Consider the following 24,907-nt stretch of genomic DNA (forward strand, 5'->3'; position numbering starts at 1 on the left):
TCATATGGCAGGAGAGAACCAGCTACCACGAGTTGACTTCTGAATTTTATATGTGCCATATAATAGATAATAGATATGCACACAGATAGATGAATATGTTTTTTAAAAGAGAATATTAAATGGCAACACCCATTTAGATTCTTCTCTTTGATTTTAATTTTCCAAGTGCCTAAGCATTTTTGTTGTTTTTACCTTATTATTAACTTGGATAAAATAGTTGGCATTGCTCTCAGTGTATCCAAGTGCGGTACAGTGCAGTGCGGTGCAGTGCAGTGCGGTTACTGTGCTACAAATAGAAGAGAACTTTTCCTTTGCTCCCAGCTGAGGCAGAAAGCACATTCCTTGGGTCTGGAGCAGTAGTCAGGAAAGTTCTCCTGTCCACCTGCCAGATCTCCCCAAGGCTTGCTCCCCCGCTTGCTTTGGGTGCAGGCCCAGTGGGCCCCGTTATCACCCTGGCCTAATTAACTGTCTTACCTAATGGAGTAGTTTTCCTTCCCTGTTTCCCTTAACCCTAACACCGCCTGGTAATCAGGCTTGAGCATATCGCTTGTCGCTTCCATTAAGCTATAAGCTCTGAGCACTCAGGGAATTTTTCCCGATTGCTCCTTATCTGCTCTCAGTGCCTAGAGAGCACGGTAGTAAGTGTGTGGTGACACATACTGTTGAATTCATGGCTCTTTCCTTGGTGCTGATAAAGGTAAGCGGTGTTGTATAGTCTACTAAGCAGGTTGTCTAACTTTGGTTGAATCCCAAACTCTGGTGCCGCCAACCCAGGTGCCCTGGGGAAAAGAGCTTCCTGTCTGAGAGGTGGAAGTCGACGTCTGGTCTATTTAGCCATTGTTTCTTCTCCTTTCACACTCCCACATAAATATTCTTTATTAATGTTCTGATAGTGCTCTAGTTCTGTTGATTGGCGGTAAGCTCACATCTTCACAGTGCTTTTCAGTCTTTCTCTTTAAGGCCATACAGTTAGAGCACACAGGTTTCCCCGTCTCGCATTTCTGTACTTTAAGAGTGTACCTTGTGGAGAGAAGACACACCGGCGCTGGATCAGCTCACCCGGTCATGCCTCCCCCATGCCCTTTGACCTTTTCATTTTCTCACCTGCTTCTCCTTTCTAGTTGGATAGGTCTCCTGTGCCAGCGGTTCTCAATGTGTGGGTCGTGACCCTTTCACATGGGTCACATATCAGATAGCCTGCGTGTCAGATATTTGCATCACGATTCATAACAGTAGCAAAAGCACAGTTATGAAGTAGCAACAAGTATAATTTTATGGTTGGGGTCACCACAGCCTGAGGGGACTGTATTAAAGGGCCACCATGTAGGAAGGTTGAGGACCGCTGCCCTACACCATCTGGGATAAGCAGTTTTCTTCACTGCCATCAGTGCACACATGTAGCATATTTCTGACATCTTCTTTCTCAGACCTTTTCTTCCTCATGACAAAAAGAAACAGATGAATTCAAGAATTCAACCATGTCCTCAGGAAAGTATATAAACCAATACTCAATTTCTTCACCTGTCTCAAAAGGCCACAGCACGTTGGGAAGTAATAAACCAGCTTTTTTACTGTCAACATTTTCTTCCAGCCCATTTGCTTATGTGGACCCCTTGCACTGTAACATGGCCTATTTGTACCTTGAGCTCCTCAAAGACTCTCTCAACGAGTATGCATATGCAGCAGAGCTAGCGGGCCTGAGCTATGACCTCCAAAATACCATCTATGGGATGTATGTAAGTACCCATGTCTCAGAGCCTTCCACTCATCAACGTTTTTTATATTGATTTGATGGAAGCATTTTGAATTGTGGGTATGAGTTTAATTTCTTTAAAAAAAATCTTTATGGCTTACCATATTTCCTCTTTATTTAATTTTTAAGTTAGCTTTTATTCTAATATTCCACTATGTGCCATTCATAGTATGCAGAGTCTCCTTGATTTTTTTTTAACATCTTTCATCAGAATATCATTTTTCCTCCTCAAACAAAATTGTGCCCAATCCAGGTTTAGCTCTCACCCATTCTGTATCTGAAATCTTAAGCTTCAGAAAAGCAGAATGAAATCATCTCTCTGTAAAATATGAGGTTGGCCTATCCTGTTTCCTTAGGAGCCAGACCATGAGGCTGCATATCCATACTCTTCGGTCATGTTTCTTCATTACCATGCCACCATTTGAGGTATCAAAGCATCTCTTTTGTTTTTCTTTTTGTTAGTCGCTACATTTATGCTGATCCTCTCCATTGCAACATGACATACCTGTTTATCAGGTTATTGAAGGATGATTTAAAAGAGTATACATATGCAGCACGCCTGTCAGGTTTGAGCTATGCCATTGCATCAGGGATGAATGCAATACTTGTAAGTAAAATGCAAACCGAAGAAAAGGCGCCAGCCACCCTGGGAAAGCTTTCTGTTGAGCTTGGGAAAACTATTAACGTCTGCACCTTTAAACAGGAAGGTTGATGGTTTTCTTCGTGCACTTTTCAAATAACTGAAAGATTCGAATTAGTATTAGCCTACTAATAAACGACTGGGAAAACTCAGTGCATCTTGTGAACATGTATGTGTGCTACATGTCTGTGCATGTTCTGTTTGAGATGTTTAACATATTAATCCTAAAAGCATGTTTTTCTCCCAGTGTATTTGAGTCCTTTTCTATTTATAAGTAAAAGCTATTTGTTATTGTTGTGGTGCTTGAATTACATAAGCATCTTTTATTTCTATAGACAGCAATAGAAAGTTCCTGTGTTCAGATCCACCCGGCAGTTTATTGTCTGGCACGTCTTATTAACTGTTTTACACGTGTTTGTCCTGCATCCTCCCCTTGATGATATCTCAGTTTCGAACTAACATCCATTTAATGGCGCACATTCATTCTCACTGATCTTGAAAGTATATCTTTAGTAAAAACTGAGATGAGCCCATGTCCCAAATCTTGCACAAAAGGTTTTAAATGTTCATTTATTTTGCACTAGTGTCCTTTCTCTTTTGACCAACATTATTTTTCTGGTAGCCGTTGTTTAATGTATAAGAATACATATCGTCTAACCATTTTTACTTCTACAGATTGAGACTCAAAGATTAAAATTAACCACAAGTATTAAAGTAATAGTCTACTTTGCTTCTCACTAGTGGCTTTCAGCAGCGTATTAGCATTTATTTGTGGTAAGGCAGACTTCCTGATAGTTGTAGTTCATAGGGTGCACAACGTGCTTTCTGTAGCTCCAGCTGCGGCTCTTGCTCGACATTCCTTCTGCAGGGTACCCTGTGTCCCTCCAGGTCCTGCACACAGAAATGTAATCACAGCCTCCCTGTGCCGTGCTTTCTGAATCTGAGGCTTTCAGAGGCTGGGAAAGTAAATGATTCTAAGGTGAAATCCTCATAGTACGTCCACTATATTTTCCCTACAGTTAGTTTGCCATTGGCATTTAGAACATCAACAGAACTTATAAAATAAGCAGCTAGTTAAGATTGTGGTGCCTTATTGAATAACACTGAATGAGCAGTGTCAGGCTATGAAATAGAAACTTAGGATCGCTTGATTTTTCCAAAGATGATTTTTTTTCCTTAGAAGAGGCAGGTAGTTGAGTCAAGTTCTTGCTGTGTGTTCCTGACAGGCCTGGAACTGGCTGAGAAAAACAAACTAGGAGGACTCCCTGTCCTCCTAGTTACATCCAGCCAAACCGATTATTTAACTATTTCTAAACAGTTTTGGAATGTGTCCAAGACCTAGGTAACAGTCCCCTGTGATTTTTGCCTTCTTACTACAGTCACAAAAGTATTAATTCTGGGGCTGGAGAAATAGCTCAGTGGTTAAGAGCACTGGCTGCTCTTCCAGAGATCCTGAGTGCCTAGCAGCCACATAGTGGCTCACAACCATCTGTAATGAGATCTGGTGCCCTCTTCTGGTTTGCAGGCATACATGCAGGCAGAACATTGTATACAAAACAAATAAATCTTTTTTTTTTTTTTTAAAGTATTAATTCTACTGTTCATCAGAGAGTCTTTCTTAGATAAAATTTAGGAGCTTTGGGTGTTGCTCCATGGTGGAGTGTAAACTTAGCATGGACCTGGAGTTCAGTCTCCAACACCAAAAAGAAGAAGATAAAATTTAAAACACATTCTGTAATTAAACTTGATGCAGTGAGAACATGAATGTTATGGTGTGGTAGGTGCCACTCTAGTTTGGCATCAGGTGAGTTTACCTTCTGTTGACGTTTGGGGAAAGGGCATTGTTTACTGTGAAGATGACTAGTGTAACATTAAGCTTATCATATTAAAATGCCTTCAACTCTCTCTGCAGCTCTCAGTGAAAGGTTATAATGACAAACAGCCAATTCTGCTAAAGAAGATTACTGAAAAAATGGCTACTTTTGAGATTGATAAAAAAAGATTTGAAATTATCAAAGAGGCGGTAAGTCTTATGTTTCCATAATTTTTATTAATACAGCTGTTTTGTCGTATTATAAAAGTTGCTAATGATGGAGAGAGGATTGTGGGAAAAGCGTTTGTAGCCTGAGTCATCGCCTTTGCCATATTCTGCTTAGAAAGCTGAGCCCACTCGTGTGCCCCGACTGTCAGCCTCAGTCCTACGAGAGTCGTTGGACTAACCCTGGGGGAGCTCCAGTGGCTTCATTTCAGGCAAATGCATGCTTGGGTAGATGGAGGGCTGCCTGCCAGAGAGCTTTCTTACTGTATAGTGCACCCTTTCCGGTTGACGTGTCTTCCACTGAAATCCATGTCATGTTTGGCCCAATAATGGAAGTACAGGACGGATAGCTACTTTCAACGAAGACCTTCATTTATATGCCATAATAAACTGTCAGTTTTCAGTTGAGCATCCAATGGCCAGCTACTACCAGGTTACTTGCTTATGGAGACCTTGGAGCTGTGTGGTATCCAGGGATCCCTGGGAATTACTCTCTGAGGCCTGCAAGATGTCCCATAGGGAAGGCATTTAGATACACATCAGATACCAGAGGTAAAGCTGCGGCCTGGACGATGAAAATGCATGCCCTTCAGTTTAAGAGTCTGAGAAGGATAGCTACTGTGCCTAATGATACAGAAGTGAAAGAAGTAAACATCCTTTCAATTCATGTAAAAGAAACTGGGTTGTGGCTGATTTTGAAAATTAATGAACCCATGCTTCCCTTCCCTAGTATATGCGATCGCTTAACAATTTCCGGGCTGAGCAGCCCCACCAGCATGCCATGTACTACCTCCGCTTGCTGATGACCGAAGTGGCCTGGACTAAAGATGAGTTAAAAGAAGCCCTGGACGGTGAGACTCCTTCTGCTTAATTTTCTGCCCTGATTCTAGTCATTCTGCTTTTTACGGGCTGGGTAGCAAGAACCTCAGAACTCAGTACGGTCAAGTGACATTTACCAACCGCCTCCACACCCAGCCCTGCCTGTAGGTTAAACAGGGATCGACTAGAAGGGTTTCTGGATGAGGGACTAGAGTTGGGAAGCGGAAGTAGAAAGATCATTTTAATAAAGAGGGGATGAGTGACTGTTATGCCAGGAAGCTAGAGAAGGGGTTCCCTAGGCAGCACAGTGGGAGGTGGACCATATTCCAGTTCTGCAGCGACTTATAGCTCAGTGACTTTAGAAAAGAAACAGTTTCCCCGCATGCGTGTGTGTGTGTGTGTAAAAACTTTAAAATTAAGATAGTAGCTCATACTTTTGTATTTAAGATAACATCTGTAAAATGTCTGACCCATCATAGGTATTTAATTAATTAACGTAAATTAGTTCCTAAAGAAGGACCAGCACATATAAAGGAATGTGAGAAGTAGGAAAATTACTACTGGGACACTGTATAACAATTGCCACAGGCAGTGTCCACTTACAGATGCTAAAATTAGTAAAAATTTGAGGGAAATGCAGCTAGTGAGATTGCTCAATGGTAAAGGTGCTCGCCACCATGCCTGATGACCTGACTTGGATCCCCAGTATCCATGTGGTGGGAGGAGAGAACTGACCCCTACGTTCAACACCACCACATACATGAGTTGCTACTCTCCACCCTAGATAGATAGATAGATAGATAGATAGATAGATAGATAGATAGATAGATAGATAGATAGATAGGCAGGTAAACAGATAGGTAAAGTAAAAAAAAATTTAATTTAAAAATTTGAGGGAAAGCTATATTTATACAGCCTCAAACGTTCCCCCAAACATTAATTCTAATGGGAAAATTTGGCTTTATTAGGCTTTGGTAGTGGGCACTTCCAAATTGCTTGTTGAACATACACAAGTCATTTCCTAAGGAGTGAAATAGTACATTTTATTACCTAAGGAGTAAAATAGTACATTTACAGTGAAAACGCCTGGCAGACACCACCTTAATCGGTAATTTGTGATATCATATCTGGTACTGTGGCACACCCACCTCATGCACTTTATGCACGTTGCCTCTGTAGTGCTTCTTCCTGCTGGTGCATAGATGAGGTTTGATCTTCAGAAGACACGGGATGAATAAAGGAGTTCTGGAGAACTGTCCCCAGTGAGAGGACAGTGAGGATGCGTGGCAGCTAATTGTAATGTAAGATTATAGATTAGATCCTGGAGAGAGAAAGGACGTAAGTGTGAAAACTGAAATCCAAGACCATACCTTAATCCCAGCACTCTGGTGCAGAGACAAGTAGATCCTGATGAGTTCAAGGCCACCCTGGTCTACATAGCAAGTTCTAGATCAGCCAGCGCTACACAGTAAGACTGAAATCCAAATAAAGCCTGTACTTTGGTTAACAGTATTGTATTAGCTGGGTGCTAGAGTGCTTGCCTAGCATACAAAGCCTTGGGTTTGATCTATAGGACCTTGAAAAAAAACATAGTACATATCAGTATTGATTGCTTAGGTTTTGATAATCATGTTATGGTTAATGAAAGATGATAGCATTAGACAAACTGGATGAAGGGTCTCAAGGAATTCGAGAGTATGTTTGCAAGTCTTACATAAATCTGGAATTATTTCAAATACAAAAGTTTTGTTTGTTTTAAAATTTATATGCAGATCTTACTATTTCTTACTCATTTGCAGATGTTACCCTCCCCCGACTTAAGGCCTTCATACCTCAACTACTGTCTCGGCTGCACATCGAAGCCCTTCTCCATGGCAACATAACAAAGCAGGTGAAGCTTTAGCAGTCTTTTGTGGGTCACTGTAAGAGGTTACTTCCTCTATTCTGTCTCAAGACTTAAGCAGGACAATGCTGAGCACATTAGGATTAACAGTTTTCTCTGGAAGAAGGTAGGAAGGACATGCAAGAAATCGAATTGTGATAGTTAGCTGAGGCTCATAAGTGTCTGCTGCTGTTGCCGGACCCATGCAGTCATGAAGGAATGGGACTAATTATCCCTACTCTGTGCAGACTCGCATAATGCAGAAGCAGGCAGCCTGCATTCAAGCCCCGACACTGCCACGCACTAGATCTGTAGTCTTAGGAAAATGTCTCACCTCTGCTCTGCAAGCCAGAGGGGTAACAACACCTGCACCATGGGTTATAGGATTAAACAGCACAAGGGAAACACTACAGAATCCCCGTGGCAGTCTGTCTCAAGAGCCCTTCCGGCCTAACATTCTATATGGCCTCTAAAACAGTATGCCCGAGGTGTGCTCCAAAACAGCAAGCCAGATCAGATCGCTTATTCAGCCTTGTTTAACTCACAGTACACTCCTAGGTTTATCTCTGCTGTTTGACTTCTATGCTGGAGATTACTGACTGGAACTAACTTTTCCTTACCAGAAATTTCCATCTTCAGAAATGCCTTTATTCCCTGCATCAGTACTATGTAGGTGATTGCTTGGATTTCTGTTTCTTTTCACTACTACCATATTGATTGACAAACTCAATTTTTACCCATTGCGTAGGATTGAATTAATACTTAAAAATCTATTTTTATGATCATTAAGCTACTTAAGTATGTTTTCATCATTGTAATGGGCGATCCATTATGCTGTTTTGATTTTCACAAACAAGATAGACTCGTATTTTTTTTATAATATGCTGTGATATTTTGTCTCTTTCAGGCTGCATTAGGAATTATGCAGATGGTTGAGGACACCCTCATTGAGCATGCTCACACCAAGCCTCTCCTTCCAAGTCAGCTAGTTCGGTACAGAGAAGTCCAGCTCCCCGACAGTAAGTGAGCTGTTATAACTTTGAAAATGGACTGCTCTTACAGAGTAATGTGGTTTGTTACAATGAGTTGAAGACACGTGGAAAATAATATATGGTTTCATGTCAAAGATCTACAGGAAGCCTCTGTTATTTATAGAAATATGATTACAAGTAGGTAATTTTTCTCAAGGATTCTCTGGTTGGTGAGCCATGTTCATGAAATTGAAGGTAGGCAGTAATTTTGAGGAGATTGATATTGTAATTCACTAGTACTTGAATATAGAAGAGTTAGAGAATAAAACTCTCTGCTGGGCAGTGGTGGCACACACCTTTAATCCCAGCACTCAAAGAGAGTTCCAAGACAGCTAGGACTGTTACATGGAGAAACCCTGTCTCAAAAAAAGCAAAAAAACAAAAACAAAAAAACAAAAAAAGAAAAAGAAAAACAAAAAAAACCTATTATACAGCTAACAAGATATGAATTGTGAGGGCTGGAGAAGTGGCTCATCAGGTAAGGTCATGTGCTGCTCCTGCAAAGGACCTGACTTTGGTTCCCAGCACCTCAAGTTGAGGGCTTCAAACTACCTGTAACTCCAATTCCAGGGGATCTGATGCCCTCTGGCCTCCACAGGTACACACACACACACACACACACACACACATCTTGCCGGGTCTGGTGGTCACTTGGGAAACAGAGGCATTTGGGTCTGTGAGTTCAAGACCAGGGTGAGCTACTTGGTGACTTTGAGGCTAGCCAGGGCTATGTATTGAGAATCTTGTCTAAAAGAAAAAAAGAAAGCTGGGCTGGATGTGGTTTAGAGTGCTTGCCCAGTACGCACAAAGCCTTTGATTTGATCGTAGCATAGACTAAAAGTGGGTGTGGTAGTGCGTCTGTAATCTCAGCACTTGGGAAGTGGAAGCAGGATAATGAGAAAACAAGACTGTAAGTTAGAGACCAGCCTGGGATAAATGAGACTCCGCTAAGCAGTAGCTGAGATTATGGCACTCATTGCAAGCATTGGAATCGTTGGCAGGAATAGTTTTAGAATAGTCACAAGTGCAGGTGACAACATATTCCTTTCATGTATATTTTTCTAAGGGGATAACATCGGGAAATACTTTTATTTATATGTTGGGCTTTACAGTTTCCGATTATAGTTACATTAACAGTGGCTTCTTTTGATATAAAAACCTGATGAACATCATTTCAGTGTGGAAAACTGTAATAGGGAGCATACTAGACCAAGAATGAGGGCACTGGTACGTTTTGGCCACGCTTCATTGTTGGTGTTCCCTGGGCATACATCATCTGTGTGCCCTGCTCACATCTCTTTTACCTCCTGAAACGGTGTTCCCTTTCCCCAATTCTCAGGGACTTTGTCTGTATTCTGTTCCTCTCCATGGCCTGTCATACTCCTCTATTTTAGTCAGTTTTGCATAACTGACAAAATACCCAATATAAAATATGGAGAACAGTTCATTTTGACTCACAGTTTCAAAAGTTTCAGGTAATGGGTAGTTGGCCATTTGCTTTTGTACTTATAACAAAGCAGAATATCGTGGTAGGAGCACATGGTGAAGGAGTCCTCACCTCATGGCTGCCAGAAGATGAAGAGAAGGGGAAGGCCAGGGTCCCAGTTTCACTTTCAAGCACATGTTTTCAAAGATGTAACTTCCTTCCACTAGGTCCCCCTGTTGCTCGAATTTCTAATAGGTCTTTTAATAAAAACCCAGAATATTGGGGTAAATGCTGAAAGATCAGAGAAAACAAAGAACAAGCCACAGCCACCGCCTCTTACCTCACCAACTCCTCAGCCTGAAAAAGCCTCTAGCTGAGATACTTCTGCCAAAAAGCCTTTAGTTCCTGTCTCCTTACACCTTATAGAACTTTCTCCGCCCAGCCATCACTTCCTGGGATTAAAGGTGTGTGCCACCACTGCCTGGCTCTGTTTTCTCTCCTAGACTGAGTCAATCTCATGTAGTCCAGGATGGTTTTGAACTCACAGAGATCCAGATGGATCTCTGCCTCGAGAGTGCTAGGATTAAAGGTGTGTGCCACTACTGCCTGGCCTCTATGTTTAATCTAATGGCAAATTTTATTAGGGTACACAATATATCACCACATTTCCCCTTTTTTGTCTAAAATAATAAAAGAAGGTTATAACTAATATAAGAAAAACTATATACAATAAGTATATACAATGTATACAGTTAAGAATTACATTAACAACGTCCAGGCTATAAACATTTGACAAATTCAGAGAATATATTCCATTATCTATCTTATTTTGGTGAGTCCAAAATATTGTACCTGATTCACCTTCTATCCTAACTTGTATTACCAACCCAAAACTATCTTTTGATGTCTTTCAAACTTACACATTTTACACCTCTTTAGTGAGTTTCTTTTCTGAATTTCTTAACAAGGAAAACTATAACTATAATTATCTTAACTGCCTCAGAGACCCAAGAAGGAAATAATATTAACTGAGTAAGCAGGAAGTGCAAACAAACGACTTCCAAAAACTGTGGGAAATGACAGAAACAGCTGGCTGCCTGTATAGTCACCTGTTTCCTCTGCAATGTTGGGGCATCCATCTTCGGCTTACAGGCCTAGCATACCTGACACACTCATCTGTGAAGCAGGATTTCCTGAAGGGCTGTCCTCCTTTGTTTTGGCAAAGTTCGGCAGTCCTTTTGTGTCCTGCTTGTCTATTTTGGACAGCATACTGTCAGCAGTTGAGGCAAGGGTACTTTCTTGCCCAGTGGCTAACTTTTGCCACAAAGAAAATAAACTCCATAAGGAGTTTTCTTTGATGCCCATCATCTTCTCTGAAGTAGATTGGTGGTGCCAGGAGCAGACATGTCTCATTGTCATAAAAATAGAATCTATATTATTAAAACATCTTTAATGCCATATTCTGTAGATCTCTGAAGTGTTTGAAGATGACCTGTCTATCTAAAATATATTTGTTTGACCTTGAAAACATACCTAATATGACTACAAGTTCAAATATAATAGGTGACTATTAGCTTGCATTTCTTTATATTCTATTTATATTAGTTGGTAATAACTTTCAAGGACTAGAAATTTGCATTACATTATTAAATGAACTGTGTAGGTACAATACCTTGAACAGGATGAGAAACATATGTACAGTATTTTCTAACAAAATCAATCTCAAATCTGTATCAATATACATAATTTGTATATAATATACAAAAATTCAATCCAACGTAAAATATTTAAAACTAGTAGTTGCTTTTTAAATATAGATTCAATAATCTACCTTTCTTATCATATCATATCCATATCCTCCCTTTTTTCTTTTCAGAATAAATTCAATAATCTTCCCTTTTATCTTTTTATTTTATTTTATTTTACAATACAATTCAGTTCTACATATCAGCCACAGATTCCCTTGTTCTCCCCCCTCCCGCCCCCCTCCCCCTTCCCCCCCTTCCCTTTTATCATATCTATATCCTTTTTTTTTTCAAACAAGAACCCTGAATCTAATCTCCTTTGTTTAATTTTTTTTTCCTGACCATTATCAATTAACAACTTGTACCCAACCATCCTAAACAATGACAATTATCTATAACCCATTGAAAGGCCAAAAGCCATCCACCCCCACCTCTTGGGAATGTGGGCATCATGTTTTTCAAATTACTTCCTGCTGTCTGGGGGTGAAGGCATCTTTAGGGGATTCTGTAAAGAAAATTTTTGGGTTATTGTCGAGTCCTGGGAGAGATAGCTGTATCATTTGTTGTCCAGTCTCTGCATAATGCAAAATAATAGGGCTTGTGTCAAGTCCTTGTTTGAGTAGTCTGTGAGGCTGGATCATCTCAGCTAGCCATCTTGATATTGTCCTGAGCCTCAAAGTGGATCTTTGGGTGATGTTTGTCAGCTTGGTGGTGGTGTTATAGTCCTGATGGAATCATCATTGTGGGGTCCCATCATCTTTTTGGAGACTTCAAAGTCACTGTTAGGCGTGGTCATGGTTCACATGGTTCACTGCAGAAAACTAATAGAGCCTCAAACCCAAAATCATGTACAGGAAGCTAGATTAAGCCTTTTTTTCTAGAATTAGTTAGTACTCTATATGACCATTAATATCATGACAAAAAGTTTAATATATATATTAATCTTATAAATTTTGATATAAAATTCATACCTTAAGAAAAGTTTTAAAGAGTCAAAATAAAACCAAAGGATCATGAGATTAATAGCAATAGAATAGTCCCTTAATTTTGATTTTTCTTCTGTTCCATATCAGGTGGCTCTTCTGACATGATACAGAGATTTTGGATTTTCCTTTAACAAGCATGCTTGGGTTTAGAGAAGGAGAGAGCCATGTTCCAACTCCAAAGCCAGCTTTAATTTTTAATTGAATTGGGACTACAAAAAGACAATTTGTGATAAGTGTCTGTAGAGAAGAGCAGAAACAAACATTTAGGAAGACTTATGAAATTTTATATGTGATATACCAGTAGGCCAATTTACTCTTTTTCTTGGGACATTTTTTCTGGATGATTTGTCCTTTTTCTTCAGATGTCTCATTTGTCCAGTGTTCTTCAGATTTCTTAGCTGGATGCTTTCATTCTCCTGAAAGACAAAAATAAAACCCTTCCCCAACCCTAACTTTGGGGAGGTTCCCTTTTAGCAAGTTATATCTGATTAAATGAGAAGCATTTGTTAGTGGTATAAGTTAGTTTAAATTGAATGGTCTTGCTGGTTGTTGAATCTCTTCTAATTAAGAGGTCTCTCTTGTTCAAATCGAACCTTTATCAATTTTGATGGTATCCATAGCTTTTCTTCTCCTGTGGAAACAAAAGCAAAATCTCATCCCCAATGTTATACATACATATCCTGACTTCCATTCTGAGGTCAGCACATCTGTAAATTATACAGGCTGATTTAATTCTGTAGTTTTTTCTATTATCCAATGTCTCTCTGCAGCTGTTGTTCCTTTCTCATTGGCATTGAGAAAATTCAAAGTTAATAGAGCATTATGTAATCTGTTTCTGGGGGTTTTTGTTACCCTTTTCTGTTTATTTAGCATATCCTTTAGAGTTCAATTTGATCTTTCTATGACTGCTTGGCCTCTAGGATTATGTGGTATACCTGTAATATACTTTATATTGTAATAAGCAAAAAACTGTTTCATTTTACCAGAGACATATGCTGGAGCATTGTCAGTTTTGATTTGTGCAGGTATACCCATGATGGCCATAACTTCTAGCAAATGTGTGATTATAGAATCAGCCTTTTCAGAACTCAGAGCAGTTGCCCATTGAAACCTGAATAAGTATCAATGGTATGGTATACATATTTCAATTTTCCAAATTCTATAAAATGAAGCACATCCATCTGCCAGATTTCATTCCTCTGAGTACCCTTTGGGTTACATCCTGCTGGTAGTGGAGTCTGATTGTAAAAAGAACAAGTAGGACATTTCTTTACTATTTCCTTGGCTTGTTGCCAGGTTATAGAAAAATCCTTTTTGAAACCTTTACTATTGACATATGTTTTTTATGAAATTCTGAGGCTTCCAGCACATTTCCTATCAATAGTTTATTGATCTCATCATTACTTTGTGCTAGAAGGCCTGGCAGACCAGTATAGGATCGAATGTGAGTTATGTATAAAGGATGCTTCCTATTCCTGATTATATCTTGTAACTGAATAAATAACAAAGTTAATTCTGACTCATCAGGGATAAATTCAGCAGTTTCAATGTGTAAGACCACTCTTTCTGTATACTGAGAGTCAGTAACTATGTTGAGAGTTTCCAAAAAATCTAGTAATACCATCAGAATGGCATATAATTCCTATTTTGGGGCAGAATTATAAGGATTTTGAACCACTTTACTTAAATTTTCTGGTTTGTAACCTGCCTTTCCTTTTTGGTTTGCATCAGTATAAAATGTAGCTTTCTGCCTCCCTAGTGCTTTGATTAAAGGTGTGTGCCACTACTGCCTGGCCTCTATGTTTAATCTAGTAGCTTGTTCTGTTCTCTGATTTTCAGGCAAATTTTATTAGGGTACACAATATATCATCACATCCCCCCAAATAAAAAAGCTTTTACCACCTTCCAATAGTGTCTAAGGCTGGGGACCACACTCTGTGGGCTAGGGATGCAACTCAGTGGTAGAGCATTTGTCCAGCATGTGTACGGCCCTGCTTTAATCCCCAAGACTTGGGCCAAACTCTAACATCCACTAAACTTTCTCTGACTTACTCAGCTGGAATAACTACCTGTGAGTTTTTCTGAATACTTTGAAGGTCTCAGCACTTTTACTCTTTCATGTTAATTAAAGGCAACACCATTTTATGAGATTATACATTCCTTTAAAGCCAGGGTTTCTGCTTTGAGTAGCTACTAAAGCAACTTAAATATGTTATTCCTTCACGCCACTTCTGTTGAACTCAGCTAGTTCCTCTGTTGTGCGTGGCCAATCATCACCTGCTGCTTCTAGTGTGTTCTCAGTCAGGGCATGGATGGCAGAGAGGAAGAATTAGCATCTGCTGAACAGGAGCCGTCCCATTGGGCTGAGCATGACGCTCTGAGGTTGAGCACATATTTACTAGTGGGGTGGTTCCAGGCTCAAACAAGAAGGAAGAAGAAACTATAGCATTTACCTTCACTCAAAGTGATCAGTTTAAAAACAGAATTTCAAAGTGGAGTTTTCATGCCTCTTCCTTACTTTCCTCTCTTAGGACCCTGTCTTTTGCCCCCTGATTGTTCTGTCAAATTCCCTCAAGCTCAGAAATAGCACAGTTCACATGTCATTCTCAAAATGAAGGTGTTAGAAACCCACTCTGATTTAGCTGACTGGTCAGATGTGAAGACCTTAAGTAACCTGATGCTGCATTGGGAGGTGTCAGCAGCTGGAAAGCAGGATCTTATGCACTGTGAGGAAGGAAATATTTTGAGATATGTGTGAGAAACTGAAAGAGGGATAAATGAGTCTCAGAGCCCATGAGCATTTCCCTCTTCTGAGGAGAAACAGTGTTGGCAGTGTACATCAGGAAAGGGTTTATAAAGCAGGCACCGGGCCCATGCCTGGACTCCTAGCACCCGGTGGGTAGAGACAGGAGAAGCAGGAGGCCACAGCAGCTTCAAGACCAGGCTGGGCAGCGTGAGACCCTGTCTCAAAAAATAAAAAACAATATTATTTAAAGGAAAAAAAAATTGTCAAGTGGACAAACGTAAAGAGGGTGTGGTGGAGCACACATAGAGTCTCTGCACTGTGAGCAGAAGGGTTCCAAGGCCAGCCTGGCTGTATTTCTGTCTCTGTAGTAAACACTGACCAAAACCAACCTGGGGAGAAAGGGTGTATTTCCGCTTACAGGTTACAGTCCATCATCCCTGGAAGCCAAAGCAGGATCAGTGCAGGTGCTTGATGCAGAAACCGTGGGAGAAGGACACTGCTTCCTGGCTTACTTCTTGTGGCTTACTCGGCTACTTTCTGGGAGTTTTTTGTTTTTTTGTTTTGTTTTGGTTTTTTGGTTTTTTGGTTTGGTTTGGTTTGGTTTGGTTTTTCGAGACAGGGTTTCTCTGTAGATTTGGTGCCTGTCCTGGATCTCGCTCTGTAGACCAGGCTGGCCTCGAACTCACAGAGATCTGCCTGCCTCTGCCTCCCGAGTGCTGGGATTAAAGGTGAGCGCCACCACTGCCTGGCTGGTTTTTTGTTTTGTTTTGTTTTGTTTTTTAAGGAAAGGTCTCACAATGAGCCTTGGCTGGTCTCACTAGGCAAACCAAACTGGCCTCAGATTCATAAAGATCTGACTGTCTCTGCCTCCCAAGTACTGACATTAAAGTATGCACCACCACACCCAGCTTGGCTACTTTTCTTATACAGCCAAGGCTTCCCTACCCAGGCATGGCACTACCCACAGTGGGCTACAGTGGGCCAGGATAGGCTGTACTCTCCTATATAAACAACCTATTAAGAAAAGGCCCCACAGACACGTCCACAGGTCAGTTTGACAGAGGCCTTTCCTTAATTGAGATCCCCTCTTCCAGATGTGTTTAGATTTGCATTAAATTGATGAAAACTAGCCAGCATGACAATAGAAAGTTCAAGGCCAGACTCAGCTACATGGTGATCCTTTGTCTCAAAAACACTAAGACATAAATAGGTAGGTAGGTAGGTAGGTAGAGAGAGAGAGAGAGAGAGAGAGAGAGAGAGAGAGAGAGAGAGAGAAAGTAAGCAGATAAACCATTGACTTTATTAAATCACAGATAATTTTTTTCTTCTTGAATCTTCTTAGGAGGATGGTTTGTTTATCAGCAGAGGAATGAAGTTCACAATAACTGTGGCATCGAGATCTACTATCAGACAGACATGCAGAGCACCTCGGAGAACATGTTCCTGGAGCTTTTCTGTCAGATTATCTCTGAGCCTTGCTTCAACACCCTGCGCACCAAGGAGCAGCTGGGTGAGAAGGCCATGGGGATTGCGGAGTCCTGGAGACCGGATTGAACAGCTTTTCTTCCCAGCAAGCATTTCACAGTCACATGGCATTGTGTGTCGAGCCTGCCATATTTAGAGGGACTTGTGGAAACCTTGTTTACAGGGACTGCTTCTAAAAGATGCACAGCTAATATCTTGGCTGTTCTTTTTCCTCCTCCTCTCCTTCCTCCTCTAGTTCCTCCTCCTTTCTTTTTGTGGTGAGGAGATTGAACCCAGTCTCCTCTTTGTGGGGGCTAGGCAAGTCCTCTGCCGCTGAACTATATCCTTAGCCCTAGTGTTGAAGCGATTTTGATGAGATGATGCTGGGTTTCCACTGGATGCCGTGCAGAGGACACCTTACGTCTTAGGGAGGGAAGAAAGAATGCAAAGAGTGGGCTTATAGGTAGGGAGGCGGGAAGCAAGTTGTACAGAGGACCTTAGCTTTGCCAAACTTGGAGTTATCTGAGGGGAAATATTATCTCTTACTCATCCTGTGTCCCAAGCACAGGAGGAGCTAAGTGCTTGCAGTTTTAGACTTGGCTAAAAGTCTTGGAGATGCTGGCAGGTTTGATGGATGAGGAACATTCACACCTAGAAGGTGAAGCGTCCTCCTCCGTTGCTTAGACCGTTCTAGGCCATTCTGGGCAACATGAGACCCATCTCAGAAAACCACAGAACAAGAACAAAAAAAAGTTCAGAGGAACCCCATAACAGCTTGGAATAAATATTTTGACAGGATATGGATGTGTCTCTCCACATACCCTGTCGTTTTAGAGTAACCCATGCTAGGTGCTGAGCATGGAAATGGACGTGTTATGGATAGTCCTTCCCTTTAAGGGGCTCACAATGGCTGACCTATAAAGGGGTAATTATGTATGTTTCGGTGTGGTAATTGTTCCTGTAACAGCGTCCATACAGCAGAGCTCCGGAAGATAGCAGCTTCCCCAGAGGCCCCAGGGTCCTGGGCTGTCCTTAGTGGTAGATCCGTGCAGAGCTGCTGAAGGAAAAAGCCAGAAGCTAAATGGAGAAAAGGGTTGGGGGTGTTAACTGTGAGGGCAAGGTGACTGGCACCCTGGGAGGACTGCTGCTTCCTCAGAGCACTGTGCCCACATGGTTGACAGATGAGAATGCCTGAGACCTGGGCACGCTCTGAAGCACTAAATCACTTTCCCCTGGCCTGGTGTCACAGCCACAGACTGTGATTGTTGCTCCTGGGCCACAGTGGGTGCCTCGTGGCACATACTAATCCTGCCATCGGTTAGACACTGGATTCCATTCTGACAAGGCGGCTTCCTGTGACTGCAAAGGCTGCTATCTGGCGTCATCTAGACCCAGAGATGTACATGAAACAGGAAAGACCTCCAGGGTGGGCAGGGACAAGATCTGTGTCCGGAAACAGCTGTACCCAGCTAGAGGGGCATGTCCCTGTGCCAGAACATGGAACTGTTGACTAATCATAATGAAGAGACTGAGACTGACTAAGACACTTTCAGTGTGCCTTCTGCATGTGCAGTGGCAAGTATTGGATGCTAAAAGCCACCAGGGGTATGCAGTTTGCTATGCACCAAGGAGGCCTGATGCTGCTTTGACAGCATGTGATGACTGGTGCGTCACACAGCAAGCATCCAGTGGGAAGTCTGTGACTGCCGAGGTGAATGGGCAGTTGACTGTCCCTCTTAGAGATGGAGTCCTCTTCCCCACAGACCTGATCGGTAGCCCCGTCTTTGTGTTCCATAACAAATACGGTGCTGTTGACTACCACAGAGTCACAGGTGCCTGGGACAGCAGCCCCTGTAACTGAAGGTCTGTGCCCAGATCATCACCCCCGCCTTGCTCCGAGAGTGAGTGATAACACTGCTTGCTTCAGGTGGGCAGCTCCTCCAGACCCTGCCATATACAGGTGTTTGGGACCCCAGTGTGGTTCCCCTTAAGGCAGCACCCATCCACATGGACTTTCCTTCTTCTGGCTATCAGAGCCTTGTCTACATCTAAAACTTTCCCACGGTGATTTTGATGTTGTAGGCTTCGCTATTGAATTTGAGTAGGGAGACGTAGCTAGAGTGGCTTTGAACTAGAAAACAAAACAAAATAAAATAATGTGAGTGCAAAAGATGGGAGATGAGAGGTAGAAACTGTGTTGGGGAGGGGCGAATGTAAGCACACAAGATGTTGATAAAGCTGTGTGACCTTCAGTTAGCCCTGTCCTAGAGTCGGGTTACCCAGAGCTGGTCCAGGAATAGATTATCAAGTAAATGCCTTGTAGAGCCAGGGTCATGTGAGGCACTTGGTAAAGCAAAGGAGTTAGGACTTGGCTAGGGCATGAAAATGGGCTCAGCAGTTTGTAGGAAGGGGGATAACGAGCTTAGACAGCAGACTCCGGGAACGTCACAGAATGCGAATTTGAAGGATGAACATGGTCAGCCTCCAGTTTCTATTCTTTAGTCAGAGGTTCAGCTCTGTCCTGAGGAAGAGGACAGTGTCGTAAATGGCAGTGTTTCCTCAGATGTGAGTGAGCTAAAATAGATTTTATTTGCTCTGAAAGACTAAAAGTGGTCCAGTGCCAAGGTCCTGACTGGCTGTGTGTGTGTCCTTCAGGCTATATTGTCTTCAGTGGACCTCGCCGAGCCAATGGCATCCAGGGCTTACGCTTCATCATCCAGTCAGAAAAACCCCCTCATTACCTGGAGAGCAGAGTAGAAGCCTTCTTACTCACCATGGAAAAGGCCATAGAGGACATGACAGAGGAGGCCTTCCAGAAACACATTCAAGCGTTAGCGATCCGTCGACTCGACAAACCAAAGAAGCTCTCTGCAGAGTGTGCTAAATACTGGGGGGAGATCATCTCGCAGCAGTACAATTACGACAGAGGTAATGTAAAAGAGCTCATTGTGGCATGCGAGTGTGCAGTTGAGAGCATCACAGCCGCCTTGTGCAGTGTTCATTTTGTAAGTGTTTCAGTAGTCATTGGGCAATTTATATAATGTAACAACCATTTCCTGCTAGAGACTATCTTCTCCAACACCAAAGCTGGTCTCTATGTTTCACATTAATTTCACTGTTTCTGAGACTGCTCTGAGTGTAGCCTGAGACTGAGCACTGATACATGAGCATCTCTTTCCTATCCGTGACTGGGGGATAAAAACGCAGATTAAACATTCATAAGGCATGCTACCGGTGCACAGTTGAGGAATCTCCAAAGACCTCCACTGCTCTCAGATGTAAAAGAGCGATGGGTTAGTGTCCTGTGTCCCATTCCGTCCCCATTTCATACAGAAGAGGTCGAGCAATGACGCCGAAGCACACTGGACGTCCGAGGCAGGTTTTATTCCTGGCACCACCAAGCTGCCGGTCTCCACCAGTCGCGGCTGCTGCCTCACTTTACTTACCTGGGGTTTTTGTTTTCGTTTTGTCCTACGGAGACAAGGTCTCGCTGCATAGCCTTGGCTGGTCTGGAGCTGGCTATGAAGACGGGGCTGGCCTCAGACTCACAGAGATCTGAATTCTGCCTGCCTTGGCATTTCAAGTGCTGGGATTAAAGGGCATGCACTACCTTGCCTGACCTTTGCCTGTGGTTTTTCTAGCAGTTCGATCTACTCCTAGTGATAGTGTTGGCTATCATGTTTGAACGTTTACCATATGCCTGACATCATTGTCATATGGCATCCTCTTGGGTGTCATTATAACTTTACTGAGTGGTTGTTTCCTTCAATCTCCAGATAAGGAAACAGGTTTAGAAAACTCAAAGTGACTGGTCTCAGATCCAGCATCTCACTGGGGGTGAGTCGAACCTGGTTCCCAAGCCAAGTCTTAACTACTATAGCACAGGCAATTCCTTTACTTGGAATCTATCCCCTGCCTACTTAGATGGTGGCTTTCGAATGTGGATACCTGGACTGGAGGGAAGAGCGGCAGGTGTCTTAGCCTGAGCTTGATCCCTGAAAGCCAGAGGTGGAAGGAGAGGCCCAGCCACAGACACAAATGAAAGTAAAGTCTTTCAGATCGTGGGTACTCAGCAGGCTTAGCGTGAAATGCATTGTCTTTCCGTGCAGTGTTTTAGACTGTTTAATGTAAGATATTAATAAATCACTGCTTGGTTACCTTTTCAGATAACATAGAAGTTGCATATTTAAAGACACTTACCAAGGATGATATCATCAAATTCTACAAGGTCAGTGGACTTGCTATCTAGATTTGATTTGATTTTCTAATTAGTATTTTTGTGTTTAGTGTGTGTGGGTGCATGCATGTCGAGCGAGGTCAAGCAGCGTGCAGAAGTAGGTTATCTTCTACCGCATGGGTCCCAGGTTGTCAGGCTGGGCAGCAAGGCCTTTTTCCAGTCGGGCCGTCTCACTGGCTCCTGAGTTTTGGTTCGTAGGGAACTACTTGCTGTACTGTGTATTCGAACTCGTTCAGGTGAAGGCGCTTTTGTAGAATTAAGGATTTGACGCTTTGACCTGTTACTGTTAGATACAGTCCCCTCTGCACCTTGGAGGCCACCGTGGCTCCTCTGGTGTCCAGGCCCCGTTTCCAGGCTCCTTTTCTGTCTTCTGCTTCTGCCATGCTGTTTAAATAACATTGCCGAGCTTTTCAGTGGGCAGGAGAGAGCAAAGGAAACAACACACTGGACAGCTTGTTTCCCAGACTGACTGTGACCAGTGCTTCAGGGTTTCCAGTGTCTGTGCTTCCTACAAAAGCTCCAGAGGACGGAGAGGCACCGCTGTTAGGGTCTTCCAGCACAGCTTTAAGAGAATCCTTGCTGCATCTAAGTCTCCCCCTCCATAATGACATAGAGTAGTGTATAAAACAAGTACATGTCCTAGTTAGGGTTATCATTGCTGTGATGAAACACCGTGAGCAACCTGAGGAGGACAGGGTTTATTCGGCTTACACTTTCACATCACAGTTCATCATTGAAAGAAGTCAGGACAGGAACTCAAGCAGGGCAGGAACCTGGAGGCAGGAGCTGATGCAGAGGCCATGGAGGGGGACTGCTTACTGGCTTGCTCCCCATGGTGTGCTCAGCCTGCTTTCTTATGGAACCCAGGACCACCAGCCCAGGGATGGCACCACCCACAATGGGCTTGGCCTTCACCCATCAGTCATTAATTGAGAAGATGCTCTACAGGCTTTCCTACTGTTTGATCTTATGGAGGCATTTTCTCAGTCGAGGTTTCCTCATCTCAAGATGGCTATAGCTTGTGTCAAGTTGACATAAAACAAGCCAGCACAACATGTCAACTAAAAATTTCAAAGTTTATGCCACAATAGAGTTGTACTTATTTGAAGTGTTACATATTCTTTGTAATTTGTTGGGACCTCTAATTTAAAAGCACTTTGTGCTTGATTTAGGATAAAGAAAAAGTGATACTCTGTGATTACCTAAGCACCATGGAACTGCCGTCCGTGTTCTAGCCACAGAGCCTGGATCATGTTTGTGATTATGAGCTGTCTGTTCAGGAACTGTGCTCTTCCCATGCTCGGATCTTTTACGGGAGAGACATCTATAGTGCCATTTTCCCGTGCTCTGTTGTGGAGGCCAGCACAGAACTCAGCTCTTGCAGTTCTCTTTAGAATGGTTGTGTGGACAGTGAGGACAGACTAATTATATTCCTACTGTACTAGGACTGTCCACACCCCTTTAGTCCATCACCAGTGGCACTGTGGCAGGAGGAGAGTCAAGACCCGGACTTGGTAGTTTCATAGAGGAAACGGATTAGTTTATACTGTCCACAGTTATTATCACCCTCATCTGTAAAATCAAAAAGCTGCTGTTTTCTGTGTGCAAAAGGTTCATATCACCTTTACAATACAGAAGGGGGCTGTGGAGCTGGAAAGGGAACTTATTGGTTAAGTGATTACCGTACAAGCAAGAGGACCTGAGTGTAGGCCTCAGCACCCATGTAGTAAGCTGAGTGTGGCAGTGAGTGCCTGAAGACCCCCCCACCCCCCATACACACACAGAAGGAAACTGTGTCCCCAAACAAACAAGGTTTATTTTTTATTATGTTGAGGGAGTATTTGCTTGTGAATGAAGGTGCTCATGGAGGCCAGAAGAGATCATTGAATCCTCTGGAACTGGGGTTACAGGCAGTTCTGAGCAGCCTGATGTTGGTACTGAGAACAAGACTCAGGTCCTCTGAATTCATTTGAAGCACTGAGCCATCTCTCAAGCCCTTGTTTTGTTTTTTAAGGAAGGACTCATTCTATACCCAGGTTAGCCTTGAACTCATAATTCTTCTGCCTCTGCCTCTTCAGTGCTGTGGGATAATAACTGTGTGTACCATACCTGGGTTTTTTTGTTTTTTTTTTTTTTTCCGAGACAGGGTTTCTCTGTGTTGTTTTGGTGCCTTTCCTGGATCTTGCTCTGCAGACCAGGCTGGCCTCGAACTCACAGAGATCCGCCTGCCTCTGCCTCCCGAGTGCTGGGATTAAAGGCGTGCGCCACCACCGCCGCCTGGCCCATACCTGTTTTGACTTCGTGTTTTTGAGTGATGACATTTGGGCCGTTTGGGGGTAGAAATGGGTGAGTAGTCACTTCTGTTGCCTTGTGTGGACGAAAGCTCTCATTGCCCCTGAACTACTGTTGTTCCTTTTCTTTTCTTTTCTTTTTTCCTTTTTTTTTTTTTTTTCTTTTTTGGTGCAGCTGAGGATCGAACCCAGGGCCTTGTGCATGCTAAGCAAGCATTCTACCACTGAGCTAAATCCCCAACCCCCTGTTGTTCCTTTTCAGTAACAGCCTTGAATCTTGCATGTATAAAAGCAGAATTCTGGCCTGACAATAGCCCCAAGTGGCCTTTGTGTGGTGAGTGTGTGTTCACTGAGGCTGCGCACTCAGTCCTTAGTTCATTATCCACAGGGCAGCAGCAGGAGCTTCTAGGGTCTTTGCAGACTAGGACTCAGATGCCCACCCCCACCCCAAACTGGTGGATCTGTGACTCGGTTCAACCAAGTCATCTAAGCTTTGAAGCCTCGGTTTCCTGATCTACAATATAGAGTTTCATTTGGATGAGGTGTGTGATTGCCACTTGGCGACATTTGTTAAATTGTCTTGGGCTTTTGATACTTTAAATCAGAGTGTGTTTTCCTTCTCAATGTTATGGAGTAAGTTCTAGCTGTTTCACTTTTTGAGGACAGTATTTGTTCTCAGTCGCTTACAGATTGGACAGTCACGTTCAGTTCTGTCTGGGTTCTGAGATCATCATCCTAAAGTATTACTAATCACACTTGTTCACATTCGGCATCCCAATATAACCTATAATGCCTCCAGGAGGAATGGAGTATTGCTTTTCTCTACAATATGCTGTTGTTTATTTAAAATTACAAGGCATGCTTATTGAGTTTGAAAATAGTGATTATAGCACCGACTCACTCTTGGATTTAAGAGAGTATAGCAGCTTGACTAAACGCAGAAGAGTCTTCCTCTAACTGCCCCCCAGCTGGCATTCTGCACGGTACTAATAAGCCACATCTGGGAGAAAAGGCTTCATGTGCATTAGCATTTAAAGTAGCCAGTGTTTGCTTTATCACAATTAATAAAGGATTCCTAAACACTTCTCACTATGGAGCCTTTTTTGCATGGAATTTGTAAAGTGTGTCTCTGGAGTTCTGGTTTACAAAAAGTTGGAGCAGTTTGTTTCTTTAAAAAGTAGGGGGTGGGGCTTAGTAAGGAAATGGAAAACTGTGAAACTAAGGAGTGTTCTGTCTGCTGTTTTAGGGGACAATCCACAGTGAAGAGGGACCCATCAAGAATAGATTTTTGATGTTAGGTGTGGTAGCAGACGTCTTTAGTAAAAGGGGCATATGGCTGAATCTCTGAGTTCAAGGCTAGCCTTGTCTACATAGCAAGTTCTGGGCCAGCCAAGGCTACACAGTGAGACCCTATCTTTTTTTTTTTTTTTTTTGGTTGGGGATGAAGGAGGCGCTTAGAAAGAAGGTCTCACTGTGTAGTTCTGGAACTCATATGTAGACCAGGCTGGCCTCTGACTCACAGAGATCCCCCTGCCTCTGCCTCCTGAGTGCTGGGATTAAAGGTGTGGGCCACTACACAGGGTTCAGACCCTATGGTTGTGGTTGCTGTTGTTTTGTTTGTTTTTTTAAATGATCTTTGGAAGCAAACTTTTTACTAAAGTAAGAAGTTCTCAGAGGAGGTATTCCATGGTACTGGATGCAGGTCTGTAAGCTTCTAAAAAGAAAGGTTAGAGCAGCCTTGGGAGTCTAGTCCAGGCTCTGTCAGGAACTGGGGAGCTGGGGTCGGACTTGCTACACTTCAGCAGCAAGGCTTCCTGTTAGATACCCAGAGCCAGCTTTATGATAATTG

The 24,907-nt window shown here is 42.7% G+C and overlaps 1 protein-coding gene across 3 annotated transcripts in view; it reads left to right on the plus strand.

Annotated features, from left to right (window-relative positions):
• The window catches only part of Ide (insulin degrading enzyme), a 103,104-nt gene that overhangs the window by 72,947 nt on the left and 5,250 nt on the right, over window positions 1-24,907 (plus strand). For 2 of the 3 annotated variants that reach the window (XM_052762816.1, XM_052762818.1), the window contains exons 15-22: window positions 1,592-1,736; window positions 4,306-4,416; window positions 5,162-5,282; window positions 7,050-7,141; window positions 8,040-8,151; window positions 16,409-16,576; window positions 19,186-19,458; window positions 20,697-20,758. In XM_052762816.1, coding sequence (XP_052618776.1) covers window positions 1,592-1,736; window positions 4,306-4,416; window positions 5,162-5,282; window positions 7,050-7,141; window positions 8,040-8,151; window positions 16,409-16,576; window positions 19,186-19,458; window positions 20,697-20,758 — 1,084 coding nt within the window. Of the gene's footprint in view, window positions 1-1,591; window positions 1,737-2,215; window positions 2,361-4,305; window positions 4,417-5,161; window positions 5,283-7,049; window positions 7,142-8,039; window positions 8,152-16,408; window positions 16,577-19,185; window positions 19,459-20,696; window positions 20,759-24,907 lie in introns of all 3 variants that reach the window. The other variant, XM_052762817.1, reaches the window with a different exon arrangement.

This window comes from Peromyscus californicus, unplaced genomic scaffold (assembly GCF_007827085.1).
Source record: "Peromyscus californicus insignis strain IS unplaced genomic scaffold, ASM782708v3 Scaffold_4__1_contigs__length_199733344, whole genome shotgun sequence".
In the NCBI taxonomy this organism is placed as follows: domain Eukaryota; kingdom Metazoa; phylum Chordata; class Mammalia; order Rodentia; family Cricetidae; genus Peromyscus; species Peromyscus californicus.